The sequence below is a fragment of the Psammomys obesus genome, unplaced genomic scaffold (genome assembly GCF_907164565.1).
Source record: "Psammomys obesus unplaced genomic scaffold, mPsaObe1.curated_primary_1811, whole genome shotgun sequence".
Taxonomy (NCBI): Eukaryota; Metazoa; Chordata; class Mammalia; order Rodentia; family Muridae; genus Psammomys; species Psammomys obesus.
Genome location: NW_026593286.1, coordinates 40112472 through 40140030, shown reverse-complemented (window position 1 = coordinate 40140030; position 27559 = coordinate 40112472). Strand labels below are relative to the sequence as shown.

At 38.2% G+C, this 27559-nt stretch overlaps 1 protein-coding gene across 1 annotated transcript in view; it reads right to left on the bottom strand.

Annotated features, from left to right (window-relative positions):
* Tmeff2 (transmembrane protein with EGF like and two follistatin like domains 2) overlaps positions 1-27559 on the bottom strand; it is a 269707-nt gene that overhangs the window by 106540 nt on the left and 135608 nt on the right. The window contains exon 5 of the mRNA XM_055616977.1: positions 15801-15897. Coding sequence (XP_055472952.1) covers positions 15801-15897 — 97 coding nt within the window. The remainder of the gene's footprint in view (positions 1-15800; positions 15898-27559) is intronic.

Sequence of the window (27559 nt, the reverse complement as noted above, 5' to 3'; positions counted from 1 at the left end):
AGTTTTTGATCTTAGCCACTTTGGTGGGTGTAAGATGAAATCTCAGGGTTGTTTTGATTTGCATTTCCCTGATTAAGGGTGTTGAGCATTTCTTTAAGTGTTCCTCTGCCATTTGATATTCCTCTATAGAGAATTCTGTGTTTCGCTCTGGATATTAGATAATATAGGATAAATATTAATGAATAATAAATAATATTATAATATAGGATAAACATAGTAAAATCTGTACACCTAAAGAAGCTAAGCAAGAAGGAGGACCTTGGGTAAGATGATCAATCCTCATTCAGAGAAGCAAACAGGATAGACATCAGAAGAGGAAGAGGGCTCTTTTCTGAGACTGATACTCCAACCAAGGACCATGCATGGAGATAACCTAGAACCCCTGCACAGATGTAGCCATGGTAGCTTAGTCTCTAACTGTGTTCCTTAGTAAGGGGGACAGAGGCTGTCTCTGACATGACTCAGTGGCTGGCTCTTTGACCATGCAGACAGTCCTGATGAGACCTGATAGACTAGGATCAGAGGGAAGGGGAGGTCTAGCAGTGGACTGAGGGAGGGGATGGGAGGAGAAGAGGAAGGGAGGGTTTGGGAGGTGCTGAGGGAGGGGGCTGGGACACAAAGTGAATAAATTGTAATAAATAAAAAATCAATTAAAAAATTAGCTTAAAAACCATACTCAAGAAACTGAAAAAAATGGGAGTGTTTCCTGTGACCCTCAGCACTAAAAGCACAGAGGAGCAAAGGAGAAGGCAGATAAGCTGAGTGTGACCTCATGCTATGATCTCCACTCCTGCTCCTCCACCTTCCTTATCTCATCTTCACTCCTGTGCTCATGGGGCCTTTCCCATGCTAAGCCGACATAGAAAATGAGATACAGATAAATGTACAGATGATTCTGCTACCATCTGCAAGGAGAGTGGAAGCATCCTAGCCTTCTTCTGTAACACTAATGAAGAAGATCTGTGAAGAGAACTATGCCATTGTGCAGAAATTTGAGGAGTGCATCTGGTCATTGACTTTGCTTGGAAGTAATATTGGTAGCATATGTGGCTATGCACCAATTCATGACCTGGAGGCCAACGTGGGGATAGAGTATCAGAAATTTGGATGGGATATAATTGGAAAATTGGTGACAAGGAAATTTTGGGAAGAAGTATATGCCTAGATATCCCTCAGTATACCAAACCAAAAATATTGTTTCCATCAATGTTTACTTAAGAGTGATTTTAACAGATGAGGGTTTTTAATAACTGAGTGCTCCAGATTATATATTTTGTGTAAATAAATCACCAATTCTTGCATTTATTATCTTATTTCTTATAGGACTGATAAAGTTACCATGAAGGAGGGTCTTAACTGGTTTTAGGAACATGAACTTCCACTCACCAAGACAAGTCAGGCTATGTGGTCCAGCAGTTCTCAACCTGTTGGTTGCAATCCCTTTGCACAGATTGCCTAATTCTTTCACAGAGGTTGCCTAAGATCATCGGACAACACAGATGTTTGCATTACAATTCAGAACAGTTGCAAATTACACTTCTGAAGTAGTAAAAAAATACATTCATGGTTGTCGATCACCTCCACATGAGGAACTGTATCAGAGTGTCACTAGGAAGGTTGAGAAACACTGCTCAACACTGGCAAAAGCTTAACCTCTCGGTAGCAGAGACAAATACTGAACGACCAACATGTCATCATTTTCTGATACCTGATGGTGGTTTGATTAAGTTGACTTGCTTTCTCGTGGGATGGAAAAGTGTTTTGTCTCTCTTGGAACACATGTTCTAGTTATTGAGTTTGTGTCCTTATATATAGGTTCTTCCCAAAATGTCAGTGGACTTATCCCAAGGCAGGGGTGCCTGGGCTGTGTGAGGAAGCAAGCTGAGCACAAGTCCGAGAGCAAGGCAGAGAGCAGCCCTAAAGGAGAATTCCTTTGTGGTTCAGGCTTCAATTCCTGCTTGAGTTCCTGCCCTGCCTTTCTTTAAGAATGGACTGTGACTGGACAGGATAAGCCAATTAACCCTGTTCTCCCAAAGTTGCTTTTGTTCATTGTTTTATCTCATCATCAGAAAAACAACCTGTAGCAAAGTTCCTTACAGTATGGCTTCTAAGCAAAATTTTTAGAGAAAAAAGTGTATGACAATGGTTTTACCATTTTTTTAAGAAGCCTGGAGCAGGTGGATTGAAAAAAGAATGGGAGAGGCTTTTGATGATTCATTGATAATGGTAGCTGGTGGCTATTATTTTGCACTGAGTCAGTTTCTGCAGATGGTTCTCCCACTCAGGACCACTGTTCGTGAAATCATGAGATCAGGATGGAAATGATAGATGACAGTATTAGTGACTCATCAGCATTTATTTTCCTCAATGTATTTCAAGCCTTATGTTGTGGTGACCCAGAGGTCTCACTTATAAAAGAATGAATGTACCAAAACCACAGTTCTTACCAATAGAACAGTGAGTTATGACCATTACGTGGTCTCAATGGTCTCATGCCTCTGAGTCAATAAGTAAAGGAAGTGAATTACTATTCTGACTGCAATGAATGCCAGATCTCAAGGGTAGTGGTTTCCTACTATAAACTGTAGAGACAGAAGAGCCTTTGGTAATCTCTTGGTAACTACCATACTCAGTTATTAAAGCCAATGAACTAGCATAACCCTAATCTAGGCAGATGGGCAAATAGTAGCCTCCAGGCAAGGTTTGGTGACTTTACCAGGAAAAGAATGATAACCAGCTAGGTACTTGCTGAAGAGAAAGCAAGCCCAGTGAAAGGAAATGACTATAAGCACCAATTATGATTCTGTGACTACTCACAGAGGATAACATTGTGACTCTCATGATTATTTTCTCATTTTGATTTTCAAAGTAGAATAAAAGCAAAGTCTCCAGCTTGTCAACTGCTTGGTCTTGGAGGTTTTTTTTGTTGTTGTTATTTGTTTGTTTTGTTTTTAATTAACCCCTTTATCTATGTGCTTCTCTAACTATTACCTATATGGCAGTTCATTATTCAACTGTTTGGTCTACTGATCTATCAACCTATCTGAAGAATTATGATTAATATGTTGATACATTAATCAATTCAGGGCTTTTATTCTTCATTTCTTTTTACTGTCCAAATGTGAACATCCAAGGTTAACGCAAGACAAATAGTTCTCTTGTATGTTCTTCCCTAAATCAGCCTGCTTTATGAGGAGAGTAAATTACATTCAATCAGAATTAAATGGCATAGTGGTATAAAACATTCTATACTTATTTTAACCATAACTGATAATTGAATTATTTATTTGAATGTTATACATTTATGTTATACACTTATGCAGAAGTCTATAGTTTTAATAGAAATGGGTCAATATTTTCTAATGTAAAACTATGTTTTTCATTTTAACTTTCTATCCATTGCATACGTCTTTCAGATGTACTTACTTCAATATTTATTGACTGTGAATAAGCCTTTATGGCTAGTTTAGACCTAATATTTCTTTATGACTTTATCCAAAACAATTTTGGTTGAAGAATGGTATGAATTGTTGAAGGCACTGAAAAGGCTGCAGTGAATAAAAATAGCACCATGGTCAATAATGTGCCAATGATCACCGGTCCCAAGTGCATTGTCCTCATTTCTTCCATCTCATCCACGTCTTAGTGAAGAAGGATGAATCCGCTCATCCTTGATCAATTTTGTTTTTTTGCATTAAGGGGTTGGAAAAATTCTTTTTATTTCCTCCATTTCTCCTTTCCTGACCTCCTCTTCCTTCCCTCCCTCCTTTTTCTTTTCTTTTTATACCAAACATTGAAGACCTTCAGCAATACTGGTTTCTCATGTGTGAGTGCCAGTGTGTGTGTGTGTGTGTATGCGCATGAACATGGGCATATGTGTTCATGCAGAGGCCATAAGTTGATCGTGGGTGTTCTTCCCTATTGTTCTCCATCTTATTTTCTGAGATAGGGCATCTCACTGAACCTAGTGATCATCAGTTAGTTAGAATGCAGGGCAAGTGAACTCCGGTGACTCTCCAGTGTCAACTTTGTCAGCTAGGCTTTTACATGGATGTTGGGAATCTGAACTCAGGTCTTCGTTTTCATGGGAGACATTTACCCACCGAGCCATCTCCTGCATTGATCTTTCAGTGTGGTGCTGCATGTAATTTTCTAATTTGTTCAGTAACTTAGTAGTTATAAACTCGGCTCGTGAGGAAAATGTCAGTAACAAATGGATGTGACCTACTGAGGACAGCTCTGATTTGTTGCTTAAATGAGCCAACACATACATTGCTTTTTAGAATGAAGCACTGAAGGCTAGTAATAGATTTTACACAATGTGGCTTTGGGCAAACAGCATCTCAGTAAATAATGCTGATTCCTCAGAAAGATGTTTTTTACAGACTCCATGGACACAGGCAGTAGAAAGGTATTTGTACACACACTCTCTCTTCTCTTGAAGAAGTAAAAAAAAAATTGTCTAACCTAGACTGCATTAGGCCAATAACCTAGACTTTTAGGCCAATACTTTTTTTTTCTCTTCATGCACTACTCTTTGTTTTTTTAATTATTAATTATGCTTTATTCACTTTGTATTTCCCCATAAACCACTCCATCCTCCCCTCCGAATCCCACCATCCCTCCCCCTACTTCACGCATGCCCCTCCCCAAGTCCACTGATAGGGGAGGTCCTCCTCTCTTTTCTTCTGATCCTAGTCTATCAGATCTCATCAGGAGTGGCTGCATTGTCATCTTCTGTGGCCTGGTAAGGCTGCTCCCCCCTCAGGGGAGGTGATCAAAGAGCAGGCCAATAAGTTTATGTCAGAGGCATTCTCTGTTCCCATTTCTATGGAACCAACTTGGACACTGAACTGCCATAGGCTACGTCTGTGCAGGGGTTCTAGGTTATCTCCATGCATGGTACTTGGTTGGAGTATGAGTCTCTGGAAAGATCCCTATGTTCAAATTTTTTGGTTCTGTTGCTCTCCTTGTGGAGCTCCTGTCCTCTTTATATCTTCCTATTTCCCACTTCTTTCATAAGATTCTATGCTCTCTGCCCAACAGTTGGCCATAAGTCTCAGCATCTGCTTTGATAGTCTGCAGGGCAGAGCCTTTCAGAGGCCCTCTGTGGCAGGTTCCTAACTTGTTTCCTGTTTTCTTCTTCTTCTGATGTCCGTCCTCTTTGCCTTTCGGGATGGGGACTGAGCATTTTAGTCAGAGTACTCCCTCTTGATTAGTTTCTTTAGGTGTACAGATTTTAGTAGGTTTACCCTATATTATATGTCTATATGAGTGGGTATATACTGTGTGTGTCTTTCTGCTTCTGGGATAGCTCACTCAGGATGATCGTTTCCAGTTCCCACCATTTACCTGCAAATTTCATAATGTCCTTGTTTTTCATTACTGAGTAATATTCCATTGTGTAGATGTACCACCATTTCTGCATCCATTCTTCAGTTGAGGGGCATCTGGGTTGTTTCCAGCTTCTGGATATTACAAATAAAGCTGCTACAAACATGGTTGAGCAAATGTCCTTGTTATGTACTTGAGTTTTTTTGTATATATGCCTAGGAGTGGTATGGCAGGATATTGAGGAAGCGCTATTTCTAGTTGTCTGAGAAAGCACCAGATTGATTTCCAGAGTGGTTGTACAAGTTTACATTCCCACCAGCAGTGGAGAAGGGTTCCCCTTTCTCCACAACCTCTTCAGCATGTGTTGTCACTTGAGTTTTTGATCTTAGCCATTCTGGTGGGTGTAAGGTGAAATCTCAGTGTTGTTTTGGTTTGCATTTCCCTGATGGCTAATGAGGTTGAGCATTTCCCTGAATTTCTCCTCACTCTGCTCTTTGCGAGTCTTATGACATGCTGTTAAGCATGCCACTCCAGTGATTGGCATTGAAGCACAGGCCATTTGAGCAGAAGAAGCTTCAAAAGGTAAGCTGTGGTGAAAATATGTCCCTGAAGCCTCCAAGCTAGTAAACCCATTTAACCACACACAACATCGCCATAAGAATTTAATATCCTTACCAAAAATCAAACACATGAAAAGTACACAATGTTGATGGAAAGAAATACTGTGCATAGACCTTCAACTGCAAGTGTAACATGGTCCTCAGAGGTATGTTAACTGGTGGGTTTTATTGTTACAGATGCACACAGTTTGTTATTGCACTTTATCATGAGGCATGAACTCCTATGCTAAGAAGAAGATACAAATGAGTCACATGTGTTACATATCTGGGTATATACACATGTATATGCTTATTTAAATCACTGAATACAATACCAAGAAATTTTAAGCAGCTGTGAATATCAAAGTTATATCTCCAGTCAGCCTGGCTAGCTCAAATCAAGGTATTTTCTCCTGTTCGGGTGCTTTGGCAAGTTTTATTTTCCTCTCTGTATGAGCTATAGTTTCTTTTTCTTAAAAAAAAAACCTGAAGTAAGAATTATTGGTGTATTGAAATTCGTAAGACTGGTGTGCAAGTTAAAAGACTCCATAAATCTAAACATTTAGGATAGTATCTTAGCACCCAGGAGACACATTTGTGAAACTTGTCTACTCTGAAGAATATAATGAGATGCCTATTTTTATCTTCAAGACTGAGAAATCAGCAACCCCAAACTCTAAAAGGAATAAAGTGTGGGGATTTGTTCAGTGTGTACCAAAAGTTAGGCAATATTACATTTTTAATATTTCACTGATATTTTAATTAATATCACATTGTTAGGATTCGTCTATAGTGAGTCTTTGTAAAGCAGTTTAAAAAAAGAAGGAAAGGGTTAAATTAACAAAAGACTCACAATCTGTGTTTAGAATTTTGTTTCCTTTGTTTTGTTATTTACAATTCATTTATTTTGATTTATGATAAATGTGACATGATTTGTTCTACGTGGCCCAAATAAACACTGTTAGCACATACAAAGCACATGAGAAGCGTTAGCATTCATTACGCCTGCAGTGCTCAGTACTCCACTATACACACTTTCTTGCTGTCATGTTGTAATGAGTTTGTTAAGCACTTGTGATAGCTAGCAGAGTTGAGTATGGAACCTGGGAAAAATATCAAGAAACTCCAAAATGTAAGTAAAAATCTCAACTCCGTTTGAACAAGGCTAGCTAGATAGGTAGTAGAGATTTCTTCAATTGCAGACTATCAATGTAGATGCTGAGACTTATGGGCAACCTTCGGGCAGAGTGCAGGGAATCTTAGGAAAGAAGTGGGAAACAGTATGATCTGGAGAGGACAGGAACTCCACAAGGAGAGCAACAGAACCAAAAAATCTGAGCACAGGGGTCTTTTCTGAGACTGCTATTCCAACCAAGGACTATGCATGGAGATAACCTAAGACCCCTGCACAGATGTAGCCCATGGCAGTTCAGTGTTCAAGTGGGTTCCATTGTAATAGGAACAGGAACTGTCTCTGACATGAACTGATTGGCCTGCTCTTTAATTACCTCCCCCTGAGGGGGAAGCAGCATTACCAGGCCACAGAAGAAGACAATGCAGCCACTCCTGATGAGACCTAATTGACTAGGATCAGAAGGAAGGAAAAGAAGTCCTCCCCTATCAGTGGACTTGGGGAGGAGCATGCATACAGAGGGTGGAGGAAGGAAGAGATTGGGGTGAGAGGAGGGAGAGAACCACACGGGGGAATACAATGTGAATAAAGTGCAATTAATAAAGAAAAAAACATTTTATGTAACTTCATAAAACAGAGTTTCTTTTCTTTGGGAGGGTGGGGTAGCCATTGGCTTTTAAGTGGCTGTTGTATATTTGAAGTGTCCTTACTAAGCTACTTTTCTAGGTGACCTTTGGACCTTTCCACCTCAAGTCAGAATTTAGAAGACTTGCAGCATATGCAGAAGAATGTGTGGGTCACACACAGGGCAATTGTTGACACAAGGCTTTAAACAACAACTGCAGACACCACCATACTGAGTAGGCTTGAGATACCGTTCTGGTATGGCAAGGATTGCACTTTTAAATTTTACTCATGTGAAATGCAGGAAGATGCAGGCTTTATTTTTCTTGATACAGATAGGTAGAAAAACAATAAAAACTCAAAATTTACTACTGGATCTTCCTTTGCTAATAAATATAAGCATTTCCACTTGAAATCATAATAGAATAGTACTTTCTGAAATCATGTATTCATTTCTCACTTCCTGAAAAGCTTCCAAGGCCAGGAAACATTGAATGAAGGACATGCCCCTCTACACAGATAGACAGCAATTAAAAACAAGGAAACCATGAAATTTGCAGGCAAATGGTGGGATCTGGAAAAGATCATCCTGAATGAGGTATCCCAGAAGAAAGACACACATGGTATACACTCACTTAAAGTGGATACTTGACCTATAAGATAGGATAAACATACTGAAATCTGCACATCTAAAGAAGCTAAATAAGGAGGAGGACCCGGGGTAAGATGATCAATCCTCACTTAGAAAGAAAGACAAATGGGTTGGACACTGGAATTAGGAGAAAACAGGGAGCAGGACAGGAGCCTATCACAGAGGACCTCTGAAAGACTCTACCCAGCAGTGTATCAAAGCAGATGCTGAGGCTCATAAGCAAACCTTGGGCAGAGTGCAGGGAATCACCTTTATAATTTTTAAAGACTGTAGTCATACCTAGACCACAAGAATCCTAGACAGCCACTATTAAAAACCATTGTGACAGTTCCTCAAAAAAATAGAAATAGACTCACCATGTGTCCAAGCTATACCATTCCTATATGTATACCCAAGGAACATGGTTATCATTGATGTTCATTGCTGCTCTAGTCACTGCAGATGGGAAACAGCTCCTATGTCCAGAGAGTATTAATTTTACCAAAAATGGATACTGAAAATGTGGTAGCTAGGCATAATGTAATTTTATTGAGCTGCAAAGAAACCTGAAATCATGAAATTTGCTGAAAAGTAGAAAACATTCAGTATGAGGTCACCTAGACCCAGATGACAAATGTCACATGTTCTCATTCATGTGTGGAACCAGCATCAAAATGTTTAATCTGTAGTGTGTATAATTCAGGAAAGTAGAATGGAGCCAATGGGGGGTGGAGGAGGAAGAAAGACCTTTTGGGAGGGAGGATGGTAGAATACAGGTTATATGAAGGGGGGGAGGGAGAATATGAGGAGGGACATTTAGGTAGGGATAGGGATGAGAGGGTGCCCCAGAGCAGGAATGAGGGTTTCCCCAACACTAAAGATGTCTGAAAAAGCCATATAGAAATCTACACAACAGGCTTCACACACAGGGATTATATCTGACTCCACAGAAAACATGGATTGCCCAATAAAAAGCCCAGTGTCATGTGTGGGATACCTCCCTTCAACTTCTTGGTCAGGAGTGTCCTGAAAACCCCTGAAAATAATAAGGCTATTACCACTCACTGCTCTTGATTGCCTATCAGAAGTTGGTTGTTAAACATTATTACTGAAGATACTATACACATTTGGTCCCAGGACTTAGAGAAATCAAGTTGGTCCTGACCCAGGAAGTTTTCTCCATTCTGGATAGTTTTTACAGTAGCAGAAGGTGCTGAGAACATGTTACTGGGGTAGAAAAGTCATTAACAGTCTTACTTACCTGTGAGCTAAATAATGATCAGGGTGGCATTGATACACCCAAACAACTATACAACAAACTTAGTGGAGTCTCTAAACTGGGCCTATGATTTTTTTTCTTTTCTGTTTGACTGTCTTTTTGAATAAATTCATGTTAGAAAGCAGTCCTAACTAATCTGGGTCTGCCACATTTTCAGCTGTGATTCCAGAGAGCAAAGAAAATCAACAAAAAAGGAACACTTTAGAAGAATACTGGATAAACTCAGTTTACCACACAATCATGATTAACAAGCATGTTTTTCCTTGATTCCATGTACGATCCTATCGGATATTTTCAACCCAAAATACTCTGTTTGCAGCAGTGGGTCCATTCAATTCCAGCCAGTGGTCGTTTTAAAAGAGGCCATTTTCTGTGTTTACACAGAGGTGTCTTAATTTACTTTCAAATTCATGGCCCAAATGCACTGAAGTCAGCAGGACCTAATGTCTAATTTACTTATATATGTGGTGAACTCCAGTGCCAAGGATCATCCATGGCCATTGCCCTGTTTCAAATATTCATGAGTTTCCATGCTCCAAAATGCATTAAAGGTGGGAGTGATGCCAGCAACACAGGGTCTTCCTAGTGACGAGGATCCTCCGATCAAAGGAGCAAGATGCTAAAGCCTTCAGACTAGACTGTCCTTGTGAAAGACTCTCATGAAAGGAATGCCACATTTTACACCCTTCTCCAGTTACAGAACATCAGTGAAACGGCAAAAGATGCTCACTCTCGTGAACCAGGATACCAGGGCTGCTGCTTCTCTGCCATTTCTTACCATTGCAGTTTAACACTGCATTTTATATTCATGTAGGATAGTATTTCAATACTGGGATCCATTGTCGGTGCTTTGAGGGGTAAATGGATGGACACTGGGAAATTAACAGCATTTAAGCCTGTATAATTTTGCCAATGGCAGCTGTGTGGCGTGCAGCAAACATTACCAAAGTAAAGATAAAGCATGGTGAGGAGCCTAGGGCAGGCACATACCGCACCCCCTTCTGATAACTGAGGTTCTCCTCTTATGTTGTTTGCTAGTGGCTGCACCTGCTTTTACACCTTAGTTCTCCTTCTTGATCTGTTCTGACACTCTGGAAATATGAGGCATTCAGCCACTTTCATACCCAGCCATTCCTATGATCAGGCCCAGCAATTTTTTTTTGTTTGAGACAGGGTTTCAACTTGCTTTTTAAAAATACATTAAATCAAGCATCAACCCCAGGGCTCTGAACTACTTTTGACTGACAGGACCAACAAAAAGTTCCAGCTAATTACTTCTAAGGACTAGTTCCCAGTGCATGGAGTTCCTTGTGACCTACTTTGGAACCACTGAGATAATTTATCAGGTAAGATAATTAAAGGAATATAAAGCAGTGTCTAAAACGAACCAAGTATCAGAAATATTTGCTGAAATCATAAGTTCTTATTCCCAATGCTATCAGCTTGGGCTTTATTACTTTGCAACGAGTCAATTTTCTCTTATTTAGAAGCCATTCTTTCTCTGTATAAATTATAACTGGCAGGATGTATTTGAGATTCACTTTGAAGTTTAAATGTATAAGTTTGATTTTTTTTTTCAGTGTAGTTGTAAAGAGAATCATCTTCTAGGCTCCTTCCTTCAACTCTTCCGATGAACAAGCACAAATGGTCCTTTCTTCATACCAGTATTGCTACTTGTTCTGAGTCCATCTCTAATAAAGGACCCTCTATTCCAGCAGTGGGTACCCTACAATATGTACAGTTTCTCTTGCTTCAATTTTAACTCCCCCTTTTGGAAGTCAAACCCTTTCTTACACAGAGGTAAGCTGAAGACACTTTTGTAGCAAAGGTCTGGCTTTCATATTGAGAAAACATTTTCTAAGTTTTGCAGTCTTGATGTTCTCATAAGAAGAAAAGGGCAGGAAATGAACCTTGTAATGAAAGCACAGACCATAATACTCCATCCTCCCTTAGACTATAATCCATCCGTTCCCTGGGAACACGAGTGTTAATTATCACGTGATGAGTATCGCAGCCCATCAACACCATTTTCTGTTATTTCTGTCCCTATTCAGCTCCCCCACCCCCATTTCATTAATTTTGTCGATTCTTTCTTTGCAGTGAGCCTAGCTCGTGATCTCAGAACCTCCTCTGACTACGGGGACGTGACTGTGCACTGGCATTATATGTTAGCATTGACATGCTAACAAAGTATTTTTCTTTCTCTTGGAAGATCTTTGAGGAACTAGACCCCAACCCTATGGAGAATGAAAATATTCATATCGTAGGCCTGGTTTATAAGAAATATCAAAATTAATTTCATATTTTGTTTGTGTGTGTTCCAGGTATAATAACATTTGTCATGAGTATTTATTTATACCTAGTTACTGTTTCGTAAAGCCAAGAAATAAGAATTTGTGCATGAAATTTGTATGCATGAAATTGTGTTTTAGTTGATGTCAAAGGAAAACATATTAGAAAATATCGTGCTGTTTGTTACTGTCACATAGCCCAAGAAGAGTTTTATGTTTACAGGGGGACCAGCTACAGTTCCATCCCAAATTCCTAGTGCCAAAGCTCTCCTGTTGTCATGAGGGTTCTAGAACCGTATGGCCAGATCACTCCCCATGCGCTAATATCGTACTTATAGTCTCTCTCATGCCATGCCCATTTAACTTCATTTATTGCTTTACTTTCATGTCCTTCAGCTGTTTCCAATCTACTTCACCGTCAAAACAAACACAACATGTTAACATACAAAGGTATTTAGGTAAATGAAAATCAATGCATTTGAGTCAGCACCATTCTTTATTGCTTACCTTGGACATTTTAAATACATTCTATTTCAGCATTAACAACTTTCACTCTTGTCTGGCAAGTATAATGATGTTCTTGGCTCACTGCCTCTGCAGTCTCTAATCTTCACAGCTATGGCCACTTAGTCCCCATCTGGAGGTTCAGGCTTATTCTGAATTTTGGAACTGATCTTGTCCCTAAGCTGGGGCATACAAGAAAACCTAGCCAAAAGCTAAGTAATCAAGTATCCAGTCAGCCTTTCCATTGATTTCATTTTGACCTTGCAATTTATTACCCAGATTTAGGCTATATTTCTTCTCCTTCTCATCACCAACGCTTGGTCATCTAGCCAAAAGTGGACCTAGTTTAATTCTTAATTCATTGTCCTGCTTGATGCCTGACTCCTGGAGGCTTTGCCATGACCACCCTGTCTCTTTCATAACAATGCCATCTCTGAAATCCATTTGTCATACTGGGGCTCCATGGACAATTGCTGAGCCTTTCTGATGCCAACTAGCCTGGCACAAAAAAATCCTAAACTTAATTTATATCTGAAGATTTGGAACATACCAGAATTTGCAGTCTACTGGCTTGGATGTTTCCCCAATGCCCACTATAAGTATTTTCTGAATCCTCAGCTCTAACCCACAATCCTTAGGCGTCACCTCTATACACTGCCTACAATCTGGCAATTTTATTATTCCAGGGAGGACAGCAAAGAAATATTTTAATTACATATTTGATTGAATTGTCATGCCAACACCCTCCACATACTTTGTCTTGTTCATGCCACTTTAACACTTCAAAAATTCATTTATTCTTAGTAAATTAAAATAATCATTGCATGTATTACATGGGTATTTTGAAAAAAAATGTGAAAAAGTGTGTTCAAATGAAAAACCTCACATAGTAAGCAACTAAAAACTCTTAGGTAATTGTATAATGCCATATTTTAAATTCTGTACCTGAAAGTATAACTGACAGTTAAAACTGTTCATTATAAAGAGAAATGGGAGAAAGAAAGTAACTTTAAAATTCTCTGCAAGAGAAATACATGCTCTTAATGGCTGAACCATCTCTGCTGCTCTCCTCCATGTACATTTGTTTTTAAAAGAAAAACAATATCAACTTGAAAACTGATGAGAAACTAGAAATGAAGTCAATGATTTTTTTAGTCAGTCATTTCTTTTAAAGTAGAATTTCCATAATCATTTAAGAAGTTTCAGAAAAATGATCAATTTAAGTTCCACTTCACTGAAATTTTGATTCATTAAATTTAGGGTGAAGCAAAAATGTTGGTATGTTTAAAGAATCTCAAAAAAAATTGGTAATCTCTCACACTTGGGGCTCTAAATTTATTAGCATTAAAAGGCCTGGAGTGCTCTTAAGAAAGTATGTATCAGTTTTTTCTCAGATGCTTCAGCTAGTGTGTTTACACAGACACAACCCCTAGCTGTCAGGACACCGAAGGTGTTGATAAATCTGGAAAGCCTACTGATGGTTACTGTTATGGATAGATGGTTATCCTGTATGGGTATGTGCTGATGGTTACTGTTATGGAGAGATTGTTATTCTGTATAGGTATGTCCTGATGGTTACTGTTATGGATAGATGGTTATTCTGTATGAGTATGTACTGATTGTTACTGTTATGGAGAAATGGTTATCCTGTATGGGTATGTATTGGCAGTGCTAACACATGCATATCCCAGTTTGCTAAGATGGAGTCTCTACCTTATTCTGCATTTAAAATGCATTGTAAGTGCCCAGGGTTTCAATCCTGCCAGTATATAATTTTTCTTTTTATTTAAAAAGTATTCTTTTTTTTTTTTTGGAGTAACTCTCTGTATTCACATAAGCTTTATCAAAATGAGTGTTAATAACTCTTGGTAAATGTTTTTTATGTTGAAGAGTAGGAATGGTTTTTTGTTTTCATCAAAGATAAGAAGTGCATGTGAAAAAAGAAACAAAGAAAGAAGGGATGGACTTGAAAGAAGAAGGGAGGGATGAGATGGAATTCGGGAGGGATATGGAGAGATTGAAGGAAGGAGAGAGAGGGAAGAGAGGAAGATAAAGAGAGGAAGAAAGGAAGGAAGAGAGCAGAAGAAGGTAGAAGAGGGAAGGAAAGAAGGGAGGAGCAGGGAGTGAGAGAGAGAGAGATGGATAAAGTCAGAGGAGGATGGAAGGACAGAAAGAAGAAAGTAGAGGAGGAAGAAGGGTGAGAAGAGGAATGAAGGGACAGGACTGAATGCTTCTCCACTATCCAAACATGCCAAACTGTCTGTCTGTGACTTTGCACTATGCTCTTTGTTAAATGATATGGAGATGGTACAGAAGGCTAAGAATTTAAAAAAAATAATTATTTAATTTTTATTTTATATGCATTAGGGTAAAGGTATCAGATCTGTTACAGACAGTTGTGAGCTGCCTTGTGGGTATTGGGAATTGAACCTGGGTCCTTTAGGAAGAGCAGACAGCACTCTTAAACACTGAGCCAGCCCTCCAGCCCCTCGAAGGCTAAGAATTTGACACCCATTCAAAATAATGCAAGTTAGAATTTATTCAGCTAACTTTATCAGAGAAACTGAACATTTTGTAGAAGAAAGGAAAACCTGATGCAGGAGAGTAGCCCAGAGGTGGGGATTTTTGTTTTGTTTTGTTTTTGCTCAAGTGTCTTGTTAGCTTGGCTGTGGGTATGAGCATGTGTCCTCTTGTAAACCTCCACAGTTACTCAGACTTGCAATCTAAGAAATCATGTTAGCAATTACAGTGATTTGAGCACTCTCTCAATACATATGTTCAAATTCTCTATCTGAGCTGTATTAGAAGAGATGGTTTGGGGAAGGTGATCATGTCATGTATACTGAATCATTACTTACTTACTTATTAATTAATTAATTAATTAATCTTCCATAAAAGAAGACCAGAGATGTCCCTTGTTCCTTGTATTCCCAGCTACAGTGAATGAATGCTGTCTACAGGAGGCAGCCCCTCAGCAGATGCTAAGCCTTGTCCAGGATGGATACTGAACTTCCTAGGCTCAAGAAGGATGTGAAATAAATTTTTCTTGTTTTCAGAGGTCCACTGTGTGATATTTTTGTTATTGAAATCTACAGAAAATTAGAAGTCATCAGTTGTTCCTTGATGACATTTTTAATAGATATTCTACTAAATACCACTTCCCTCTCTGTCTACTAAGAGTGACCATTTTAGGGTCCTAAGTGATAGTTCTGTGTTTCCTATGCAGACATCTGCTTGCCTGAATCACCTCACAACCCAGCTCCCATAATTTTACAGCACTTAATCCTTAACACCTTAGTTAGTCAGAAGAAAATAAAAATTCTGACAATATGTCTTTGAAAGAATAGCTAATGAATAAGATAATTAATTGCTGATATCATTTTAAGAAATCAAAACAGAATCTTACCAGACATCCTCAGCATCTTCATCACACTCTGCACCAAACTGGCAAATGTCACAGGTGGATGTCTCCTTCTGACTGGTTTCTCCAGAGCCTTCATGGACTGTGGGACAGAAACCACACATGAAGGGCATGCAGACAGGTGTGCGCAGTCATGACAATTCTGGGAGAACTCTTTGTCAAAGCTGCTGCTTCCCAGTGAGGTCAGTTGCTACTGGACTCCATGAAAGGGGCATATTCATCTCCTTTTTTCCCCGAGTTGAAAAAATACATAAATGACCCTGTGGTACTCACTAGAGTAGAGTGGGTACTTCTGCCTTTTTATATGCGGCATAGCCACAAGAAGAGATCATATAGGAGTTTTGAAAATTGCTTGGCTGATAAATAGACTGCATGAAAGTTATTTCATTAAGAGGGGTTTAGACTGGTCTCTGTGAATATTTATGAAAAGTATTCATTTTCTTTCTTCTTCTATTTTTTTCTTGGTTTTTCAAGACAGGGTTTCTCTCAGTAGCCCTGGCTCTCCTGGAACTCACTCTGTAGTCCAAACTGGTTTTGACCTCAGAGACTCAGTTGTCTCTGCCTTCTAAGTCTGAGATTAAAGGAGTGTGTCGCCAGTGCCTGCCTAGTGTGCATTTTCTCATGCCTAATGTTTATATTTTCATTCAAAGGATTGTAATCTTAAAATATTGGACTAGTAGTGACATCCAATATTAGATGCTTTCATTTCTCCTTTTGCCTGTCATGTACTTACAAAGAAATCATATTGATTTTAAGTATTAAAAAAATTTAAGTCTCATTGTGTGAGTTGGTGTATTGTGTGTGTGTGTGTGTGTGTGTGTGTGTGTGTACATTTGTACATCCTCTCATGTGTTGGGTGCCTGTAGCAGCCAGAGGGGGCTAGAGCTGGAGTTACCTGACAGAAATGTTGGAAACTGAATTCTGTTGTCTCGAAAACCAGAAAGGACTCTAACTGTTGGTCCATCTCTCCATCCAGAAACTTTTAATTTTAATTTGAGTTGTGAACATAAAACATATTTAAAATATTAATTTAGCTGCTGATTATTGCTGATATTGCTCCTTTTGCTTTACAGTATAAATATGAAGTCGTCAAAAATGCAGACTAATTACAAATTAGCATCACAAAATAAGCACAAAGATGTAAGATAAAAAGAAAACATTGCAGTGATTGGATTGCAGGGACTGAGCAGCAGCATCTCTGAGGTGAGGTGCATGCCATAAAAGGAAGGAAAGCTGGAGGAGAAAGTAGCCTTACTTAAAAATGAAAAATGTAGTAATACAACTTTTGCAAAGACAATCAGTTTCCATGGACAGAATACACACTTTTCCATAGTGTTTTTTCAGACATCAAATGTTTTTTAAAGAGCCCTTCTTGAGAGATCATGTGATTTCAACTGAAAAGTGGCAAAAGTCCTTCATGGACCTCAGGAACATTTTATGAAAAAAATAACTGACTAACAAGGAGTGCTGGCCTGTTACATGCAAACTTCTTTTGTGATACTACTGTTTCTTCTCATTTTCTTATCACTCCTTTGCCAGTTAATACTTTTCCGTATTTACAAAAACAACTGTCTTTCCTGATTTTAATTTATTGTTGCATAGAGAAATGATTTGTTGAACAAAGAAACAAAGAGAAAGATCTGGACATGACTGCAGGAGAGTTCTGTTTTAGCCCTGTGAGGGACTGGGGGAATGTGCTTGCTTAGAATAATCAAGTTTTTCTTTTGCTTCACGCTGTATGCCAATGCTATTTTTCCATCCTCTCTGCGCACACGTCTTTACTTGTGTTTAAGTTATGAGTTAAATGGGTCACTTTACACGGCAAAAGCATCGATAGTATCACTTTTAACCTAGATATCTTGGGGAAAACTTCCCTCCAAGCTTCTGAGGAACAAGGATTTAACTCTGATAAAAAGAGACAGAACTTACATCAATCTACCCTAGCTCTCTAGTGCAGCAAAGCCATTAGAGTGGACCATGAGCATGGGAGAGAGGCTGAGGCCTTACCTCAGGGGAGAATGAAAGCGGAGGCTGGTCTCTTGATTACTTTCTTATTATTAATGCAACACACAAGCTGTTAATGGGAGTGAGCCTTTTAGTGCTAGCAGGATTAGCAACTCCCAGGCTACAATTTCCCATCACTCAGGAAGCATACCGCAGTGAAGGGACGGTGCTTAATGATGGGCGAAAGCACTTAGGGGTAGGACCATTGTCTTCAGCAGCTGAGATCCTGGGTTAGTGATCTACTGGAAAAAATGCAAAGGTGACCTGCAGCCATATTGCTCCATGGAAGGTCAGGTTTTGGTAGGAAAATCATGTTTGCCAATTCTCTCAGTAATTCAAAATAAGACATAGCACTGTCCTGTCACTAAATACACAGCAAATAAAATGCTGTTACATAAAATCATTCTAAAGAAAATGGAAAAAAATATTTCCTTTCCACCCCAAATACCTGTTTCACTTTTGTAAGATATAAGTGATTAAATCTGCTCCCTTCTATTTAACCCCTTGACCTTGGCTCTTAGGTAGGGTTGGCCTTAGAAGCAACAATAAATTTTACTTGGACTTTTATTTACTTGGAGATACTGAATTAATGGCATAATTGGAAGCTAAGATATACATATTATAAGAGCAAACACCAAAAATAAAGCAGACCACTGAGTAAGACTCTCTCGGAGGCAAAACCTTCATTGTCTGGTGCAAGCTTCTTGGTGCTAGAAGTGCACAAAAGGGACCTGGTCATGCCTTTAGAATGCAGTCCTCTTCCACAGGAAAGGGGAGTGGCCTCGTGTTCTTCACTCTTACAACCCTGACGCTGGGCACTCTGTTCCACAGACCCCATCTCAAAGGCAAAGAGCAGCACCATGCATCATTTCCAACTGCAATGCACAGCCTACTAGTGGGCAGTGGAAATAAGTGCCCAGAACCGACATTTTTGTAGCTCTGTAACAATCTACACTAGATTAGAACAGACCGTTGTGTCTTATTTAGCAAGAATGGGTTTATTCTGAACAATGCTCTGGCCATCCATGTGTACTTCCACAGGGGCTGAGATAAGAACTGTGATTCTTATTAACGATCAAAGACATACAAGCTTGCAAACCACTGACTTGCCGTCTCTTACAAGCTCAGTAAACGTGCACTGCATGGAAACGGTTTCTTCTCTGCCTTCTTTGTACATTACCAGAAACAGTATGGAAAGGATACGTGCTTAATTATTTGTATCCATAGAATGATTATATGGGAACAAATCCATTTATCCCCAAGTCTTATCTTAACCGTGCATTTACATTTTCAGCTCTTCATTTTGAGCTGCCAAGTAGAGCGATTATTTCATTTTATTTAATAGAAATGGGTTTTAACAAGTGGCTCAGGGAATTAGAGGGGCAACGGAGATCCAGCTCCTGAAGAACTGGGTCGTTGACAGACATTCTAGACGACAAATCTGCACATTCCATGTGAGAAAGTTTGGAAATAGAGAAGTATAAGAAGGAACTGGTCCACCCCTCCTAATCTCCCTGCCCCGGTAGCTTTTCCTAAGGGCTGTTAGCCCTTTGCCCTCACTTTGTCCTGGGTCAACAGGTGTTTACAGTGACATGGGCCTAGAGCCTATTTCTCTGCCCACCTCGCTGTCACACTTCCCCATATGGTGCTCTTAGCCTGGGGAATGGAATAGTCAAACAGTATTTCAGTGTCCATTTGTTGAGAACCTAGCAGAAATTGACACTTAGCACCACACTCAGTTAATGCAACTTTTTTAGTTTTAAGAATTCATATTTAAGACATAGAGAGCCATGGTGACAGCACCTTACCTTACGCTCCTTCGCCTGTGCCCACATTTTCTGCCATGACTCTGTTTGTATGTGAGCAGTGGGGCACGTGTTCTCTGTCACTGCAGTCTAATTTTAGCCATTCTAGAATATCACGTTAACCAAAACAGACAACATACCATCTCCAGGTTGATCTTTCAATAATAATTTTGAGAGTCAGGTAATTGGAGTATATCAGATACTAATCCTTAGATGCTTAATATTGCTCTAAATACTGTGACAGCTTATCTCTCCATTCTCTTGTTGAAGGACAGCTGGGCATTTGGAGCTATTAGCTGGGAACTATTATTGGGCAGGAGTGTCAGTGGTAGACACGAGGCTCTGAGTCTGATCTACAAGCACACACACACAAACACCACACTGGGGGGAGGGGGCGCCAATTGGGAGAAAGAGAGAATGACAAAAAGGGAAAAGATGGAAATTTTATGTTTCTACATGATGTTTGTGTGTGCGCATACCTATGTGTATGAATTCGGGTGTCCGTACAGGCTGCCTATGCAAGTGGTCAAAGAACATGAGGATGTGGTCCTTGGTCTCGCCTTTAGCCAGGCTTCCTTTGTGCTTTTCTACTGCTTGGTTCAGATTTGCTGGCTGCTGAAGGTCCAGGCATTCTCCTTTCTCCACATCTCATCTCCACACAGGAGCACCATGGCAAGAGATGACTGTGCTTTCTCGTGGGTCCTGGGTATTTGAACTTAGGTCCTCATTCTCGCCCAGAAAAGTAAGCTTTACCTGCTGGGCCATCTCCCTGGCCCTGCAGCATTCCTGTGAACAGCCTTTTGTGAATGTGGCATGTGTTTCTAACGCTCTTCAACTACTTCACAGTGGCAGGTTTACTGGCTGATGGTGTTTCACTTTTATTCTCAAATTTGGGGATGTGTTAATATATTTTGCACATGAATGCTTGCTCAGGTACTTATTGTGTAGGTGTGTGTGTGTCTCAGACTTCCTCCTTAAAGGTCTTTTCATGTGGTGAGCATAAGTTTGTTTTGATGAAGTCACATTTTTCCTGGTATGATTTTTATTTTTATGTCCCCTCTAGAAAGTCTTCTACTCAAAGGTTATATCCATCTCTGCTTTTATAAATTTTAAAGTTTAGTTTTATGCTCAGGTTTGTGAGCTACCTCAAATTGAGTTTTGGATTTCATGGGAAGACTGAGAATCCTTTTTCCCCCCAAGTGTGATTTTTCTCTTGATCTGTAAATGTGATAAAATGCATTAATTTTCACATGTTAAACCAACCTTACACTCTAGGGAAAAATCAAGCCTGATTTAGTATATTAACTTTTTAATTTGTTACTGGATTTTATTTTCAATCATGTTCAGCAGCTTTTGTACCTGTTCTGCTTTATTGTAGCACTAGTTTTCTCTTCTTGTGTTTTGCATACTTGGCTTAGGTAGGGGGTACTCAGAACCCACACCGAGAATGGATAGAGGTATAGGAAGAGGATGTTTTTACCAAAGTGCTTGGTATTTTTCACTAAAGATGTACCGGACTAACTTCTACAATAAATTAGATGTTTTTTTTTTTGCATAATGACATTTAATTTTCCCTCTTTATTGAGTTCTGCTCTTATTTCTATTATTTCCTTGATGCTACATTCTTAGGAGATAATTCACTATTTTTCAAATTTCTTAACACCTTCCTATTTTCTAAAGGAGGTATTTAAGTCTAAAATTTCCCAACAAAGGTTGCATTACTTGTACTCTACACATCTTGTTAGCTTTTTCTTTCTCTTAAAAATTTTTTGTTAGTCCATCAAATAGACTAAGATCAGAAGGAAGGAGAGGAGGATCTCCCCTATCAGTGGACTTGGGGAGGGACATGCATGAAGAAGGGGGAGGGTAATACAAAGTGAATAAAGTGTAATTAATTAAATTAAATTAAAAAAATTTTATGTGCCCTTTGAAGCTTATTCTCTAACCTTTGAATAAGTTACTATTTTGTTTCTTAATGTCCAAATATTTAAGCAGCTCAAAGAATTCCTGTTTTCTTTTTGGTGTACTACATTCTGTAATTTATTTTTTTCATGGGTAGGACTGTTATTTAATCTTTTGAAATTTATTGTATATTGTTTTAAGGCTCAAGATGAAGTTCATATGGCATCTTAGAAATTACAACTTGATTCTTAGAAACTGTATGTTGCTCTTGTGGGGAGTAATTTCCTATCGCTGCTGAGTAGCTCATGACGGACAGATGGTGCTGCTCGGTGGCTATAAATGTTGAGATTTTGTTTTCCATTGTAGCTACTATTGAGGAAAGAGACTGAAATCCACATGCTGATGGCAAGGTTGCTTCTTGTTCTTGTGTTTCGTCAGCTCTGCCTCATGCTGGAAGCTCTTCTTACTAGTCTTCTGAAAGGCATCTGGGATGTGGTGACAGTCTCCACTCATGAGTCACTTGATTCTCATATTCCTATCACCACACTCCTGCTTTGTTTGAATGCTTTTGCATCCAATCTCTTTCTTTCCATTTGTTTAACATGTTTTTTTTTTTAAAATCGTTTTCACTTTTTATAAAGTGTATTAAAAGGTATTTCTTGTAAACAACATACATCTGGGTCATTTTTTAAAACCAGTTTGAGTAATTTTGTATAAACCTGAGTGTTCATTCTGACTTAATGACTCATATGTTTGGTTTTGAGACCAGGCTGATTCATATTTCCATTCATGATGGTGCGCCCCTCTTCTTCATTTTCTTTTCCAATATTTGTTCATTTATTTATTGATGAATTGATAATTTTATAATATTTATTTTTTTTTAGTTTATCTCATCTAATGATTCTTGGAGAGAGGCTGAATTTCCTTATGTTATCTTTTTGGTAGGTACTCTGAGATGGTAAAATGTATCTTTAAATAATTGTGATATAGTCCTTAATTTTATCAATCATAAATACATTTCTAATATTTTTCTCCTTATCTTTATTGTTATGATCAGACATTTTATTTGTACCCTGATGATAAAAATTACGAATATGTGGAAATTTACTTTAATGGCCATCTTGCTCTTTTCTGTTAATTTCACAAGCAAGAAAACAAAAAACATCAGTACTAAAGCTGTCGATTATTCCTAAACAGTTGACTTCTGACCTAGACATGCCCTAACTCTTTAAGATTTGCGTACAGTACACATTCTACATGGAAAACACTCCTGTAAAATCATATCTTTCTCATTTCATTATGAGAGGATTATATGCTTCATGCCACAGCTCTCTGACCTGTAGTTCTACAATGCTACACTTTGCCTTTTGACATGAGCTGGCATTGAAATGTGAGAGTAATTGAGAACGCACTGAACAGAAGCTGTGAGAAAGCCATTATGTGGATTTGTATTTTCTTGTTCTTTCTGTTTGTATAAAAAGACACTTTATAAAATATGTGTTATTCTCTCAGCCAGACCCAGAATGAGAAGATATATGGGATAGGACCACAGCTGACCACAGCTAGAGAAGGAAAAAATATGCCATATGACACTGTATGCCTCTGAGAGTCTGAAGTCATTTGTAAGTGTAGCTTTACCTATGGAAACAGACTAATAAATCACGGGCTACTGTTATTAATAAATTCCAAAGAAACAAGCATTTTTACACCTCAGGTTTTGCTTGCTTTCCTTATCTATACAACTCTAGACCTACTTATTTTCCTCCTAGACCACCTTTGTACTTTTATCATTTCCCTTTATTGCCAGCATATGCTCTATAATGGTTAAAGCATGTTTCCTCTCTTGCATTTTGATTTTCTTACAAGATAATACTAACTTTGCCAGTCAATGTGTAGCTTCTATTTTCTTCCACGCAGCTTTAGTTGATATTTTTGATCCACATATAAGATGTGTCAATTATGTAAGTATAACATTCACATTAAAAATAATATAATAAACAAATAAAAACCTTCTGTGCATTGGGTGTAAAACAGAGAAAATGATTCCTTTAATTATCAGATAGCATCAAGAAAATAAAAGAGATTTAGAGTTAAAAATGCAAATCCCCCAAGTTGTTATGAAGCTGAAAAAAAGACTGAATTTTAGATACATTTTATGCAAACCCTAATATGAATATTTTCAACACATATAGCAATGTTTTTTTTTCCTCTTTCTATTTAAAGTCAATAGGAACTTGATACCAAAGTAATTCTTAGTAGACTTTGAAGGTTTTTTTTTCATTCTTTTCATATATAGAGTTTGATGAAATATTTCATTCAACATATCCATAATAATTAACATCATTTCTAAAATTGCAAAGAATAATTTTTGTCTTTGAATAAGTTTTATAAATATAGATGTCCTCATCACAAAAATAGCCAAACTAACTTTACCCTCTACTAGAGGACAGACTCCAGTTACAGATCGGGAGGACAGTTATGGAGAGTCTCCATTCATTTTTTAACTTCTAAGACTTTCTTATTTTGTATTCTGTGGTCAGTTTGCCTCTCAGACATTTCTGTCACATGTGGACGAGTCAAATGTAACTGTTAACATGGTGCATGGGAGCTGTTAACAGTTCCTAGAAGTTGAGAACTTCTAAGTTGTTTTTGAGCCACAAGCTATTATCTTTCTTTTCTTTTTTTCAGTTTTCTCTGGAAATCCCAATATGAATTTTAAATAATACAAATAAACACTTTTCTTTTGACGTGCAGGAGAGGAGAGCCTCTACGACTGGCTTGCGCAGAACTAGTACAATGGAATTCTCTGTATGTATCCATGTCATACTTCAGCATGTGCTCATATTTTAGGGGGAAAATCTATTATCTTTATTCTCATAGAGTTTGCAGATATAAAAACACATGCAATCTAAATTAATTTAAATACCCCAAACTAAAGATGGCTAAAATTATACTCACACAGAGTACTTTTAAATTCTAAAGCAACTTGAAAAGTCCAGGAAACAAGTCAAGGCTTAAAAGAAGACACCAGTATAGAAATTTTAGTTTTTCACAATTAAGCTAGTTTGTTAGGACTTGAAAAAGTTTCTCTAGTAATTACATAATTTGTCTTTTCCACAACAATGAAAAATAACTTAGGAGAGTAATACAGAGCAAATCTATCGAGGTTTATTTATATTTCTGCTGCCAATTTAATCCTGACTGATATAATTCAGTTGTATCTGACTTGGCAGTAAGGACAATTACTTAAAGCAAAAAGAAGAGACAAAAGAAATCAAGAAAGAGAAGGAAGGAAGAAAACAGGAAAACAGGCAGGAAACAAACAGTCTGATACAATATGTAGCAGATTTTACTTGGAGCTACTTGCTATGCCAAACTTCATGAAATGGTATCATATCAATTATATGGTAATTATAAACAAAAATAGTCTTATTATTCAAAGTATAATTAATACAAGCCATCCTATGAATATTCATATAATTTAATTTGAATTTTTCCTTAATGAACGTTGGAAAGATAAAGAATTCAGTTTTTTCAATGATTTATGAGCATTGGTCTGGGGGGTACTATAGGATATGGGAGTCACCAAATTTTGATTGGAAGAAACTAAAAATCCCACAAGTTACTTGTTAGAAACAATGAATGTGGGTGACTGTGTGGACAGAGAGTGAGGCATGACGATTTCAGGACTATTTCAGGTCAAGACATGGATTTCTGTGTGAATGATCTGAGGCACCAGTTCACATCGAGAGGAAAGACAGAACAGAGAAGTTCAAATGCTGGCAGTAGAGAAGGCCATGCGGTGCTAGGAGTATGGTTCCACAAAGGAGGCTGGATTAGGGGAGAGTTGAGTACTGGACGCAGACATAGGGTCCTGTTTCCTGTAGAAAGAGGAATGGTCAAGTATGTGGGGAGGCACTGCCACTGAAAACAGAAGATGAATGGTTGGTCTTGTTGCTAGAAAGTTTATCTGTACTGTGTCTGTCTAGGATGGTCATCAGTTAACAGGCTACAGTCACAGGCCGAAGATGTAAAATGCTTCAAGAGAATGACTGTGACTAAAATAAGACTGAAGTCTTTCTATGTCTTTTCTACGAATTTGCCTTATTGATGAAATTTTATAAGTAGTAAATATAATGAATAAAGGTATATGTTTACTAAAGCATACTTTCGTATTTTTTAGTCTCGTGTTTTATGTTAGTAGTATAATTGTATTTTGTAATACACAGATGTTTCCCTTTATTTATGGAGTAATTGTCACCTGCATTGGCTTTTAGCTACTTAGTGTTAGTTTAGTAGAGCTTCATAAGCTAGGAGATGGCTATGTATCATGTTTATGCCTTATTTTCTAATTCCATTACCATCGCATTACCTCAAATATCATCATTTTACCTAAGTTTTAGTGTAACTTTCCATGGTCCTGAACTTGCCTATTGTAGATGTGTACCCCACATACCCTACTGAGATGAAAATCCCATCATGGCGCTCAAATCTGGAAACAACACAGTGTGGTCTACCTGTTTGATGACACTGAGGCCTAGAGCTAAGAGAGTCAGGAGAGTGTGCGCAGATTTATTCTGTCATAAAACAACATAACACTTTGCTCAGCTCACAGGCTGGAATGAGGATTAAACAGGGAAATGTGCCAAAGCTTTGCACCCTCTAACTTGCTCTGACACACAAGGTGTTAACATTTAGGAAGTGTTGAAGGTGAAGCAAAGTCATTCTCTCATTTCAAGTGAGGACTTCAGAAGAAGTCCAAATGGCTCAGTATCTCTCGTGTAAATTTTCAGACCTGTAAGTAAACTTATTATGGTGCCGAATTAAATTTTTTTTGTGTAGAAAAAAAAAATTACAATTTCAAAGCAATATGACAAAAAAAAAGAGATGCATGGAAATGATAAATTTATAGAGGAGGTCTTACAACAAAGCATCCAAATCATGCTTCTTGGTTAAAGAAATACAAGGCTGAAGGAAGAGTCAGAGAAATGGAGGAAGAGTCACTGGTAGACACTCTCCAAATCCAAGCTCTTTATAGTTCAGTGGACCTGCAAACAAGCATTAAAGAGATTTCTCTCTATTTTGGATGAAGACAAGAATGGAATAAAAAACTTTTTCACTTCTTTTAGAACTTTCCTCCTTCGGGTGTTTGCTGTTCACCGTTACCCTGAAAATGTCATCATCTAACCTCTGAGTCCATAAGAAAGTTGCAGATAAAATTTATAAAGATCAAGTCTTCTTTAAGCACATAACTTATTTAGTATAAGTAGGCCAATGAAATAAAAGAATAATGGTAAAAAGCCAATTTTGAGAGGTCAGAGCACTTTATAAAACTGGCAGCTACTGCAACAATTATTTTAAATTGCCTGTAATATTTTCCCATTCACTTCTGCTATAATGATGGAGCCCTTGGGCTTTGAAAGTACAATGACCCACACTCTAGAAACATTAGGAGAAGAATATAGTGTTTTCACGACCTCTGCTTATTCTATGTTGAGAGATCCTGCTTTCTTCCTACAATTTCCTCTCTGCTTTTGGCTCCAGTCATTAGAGTCTGTTAATCTCTTTTGTCAATCCCACTTCTAGTTTATATTTGCCCCGTAATCACTGGTGTGCAGTCTGTGACTACTGATCTGCCTGGAGAACTGGTAAGGCCCTCTTTGATACTGCTCCTCCTTGGAAACAGCCAAGGGATGTAGCTGCAGAACTAAAGATAAAAGCTCTCATATTCATTAATTCAAATCAGCATATGAATAAAGACAAACAAGATGAATGTATTCTTAAGTGTATAATCCAGAGGGTCAAATTTACTGTATTTGAGATCTTAAAGAAAACATGACACTCTAACACAACCTGAAAAAAAAAAAAAGAAAAGAAAAGAAGGAAAATGTAAACTAAAGCAATCTACACACTAATCTATGGAATTCAAAGAGCTATAATAGGTTAGAAATTGACTGGGCTGATTGACTTTTGAGCCATTGACAGAATCCTTAGCTCAGCCTAAAGTTGTAAAGAAAAGAATAGTTGTAACAA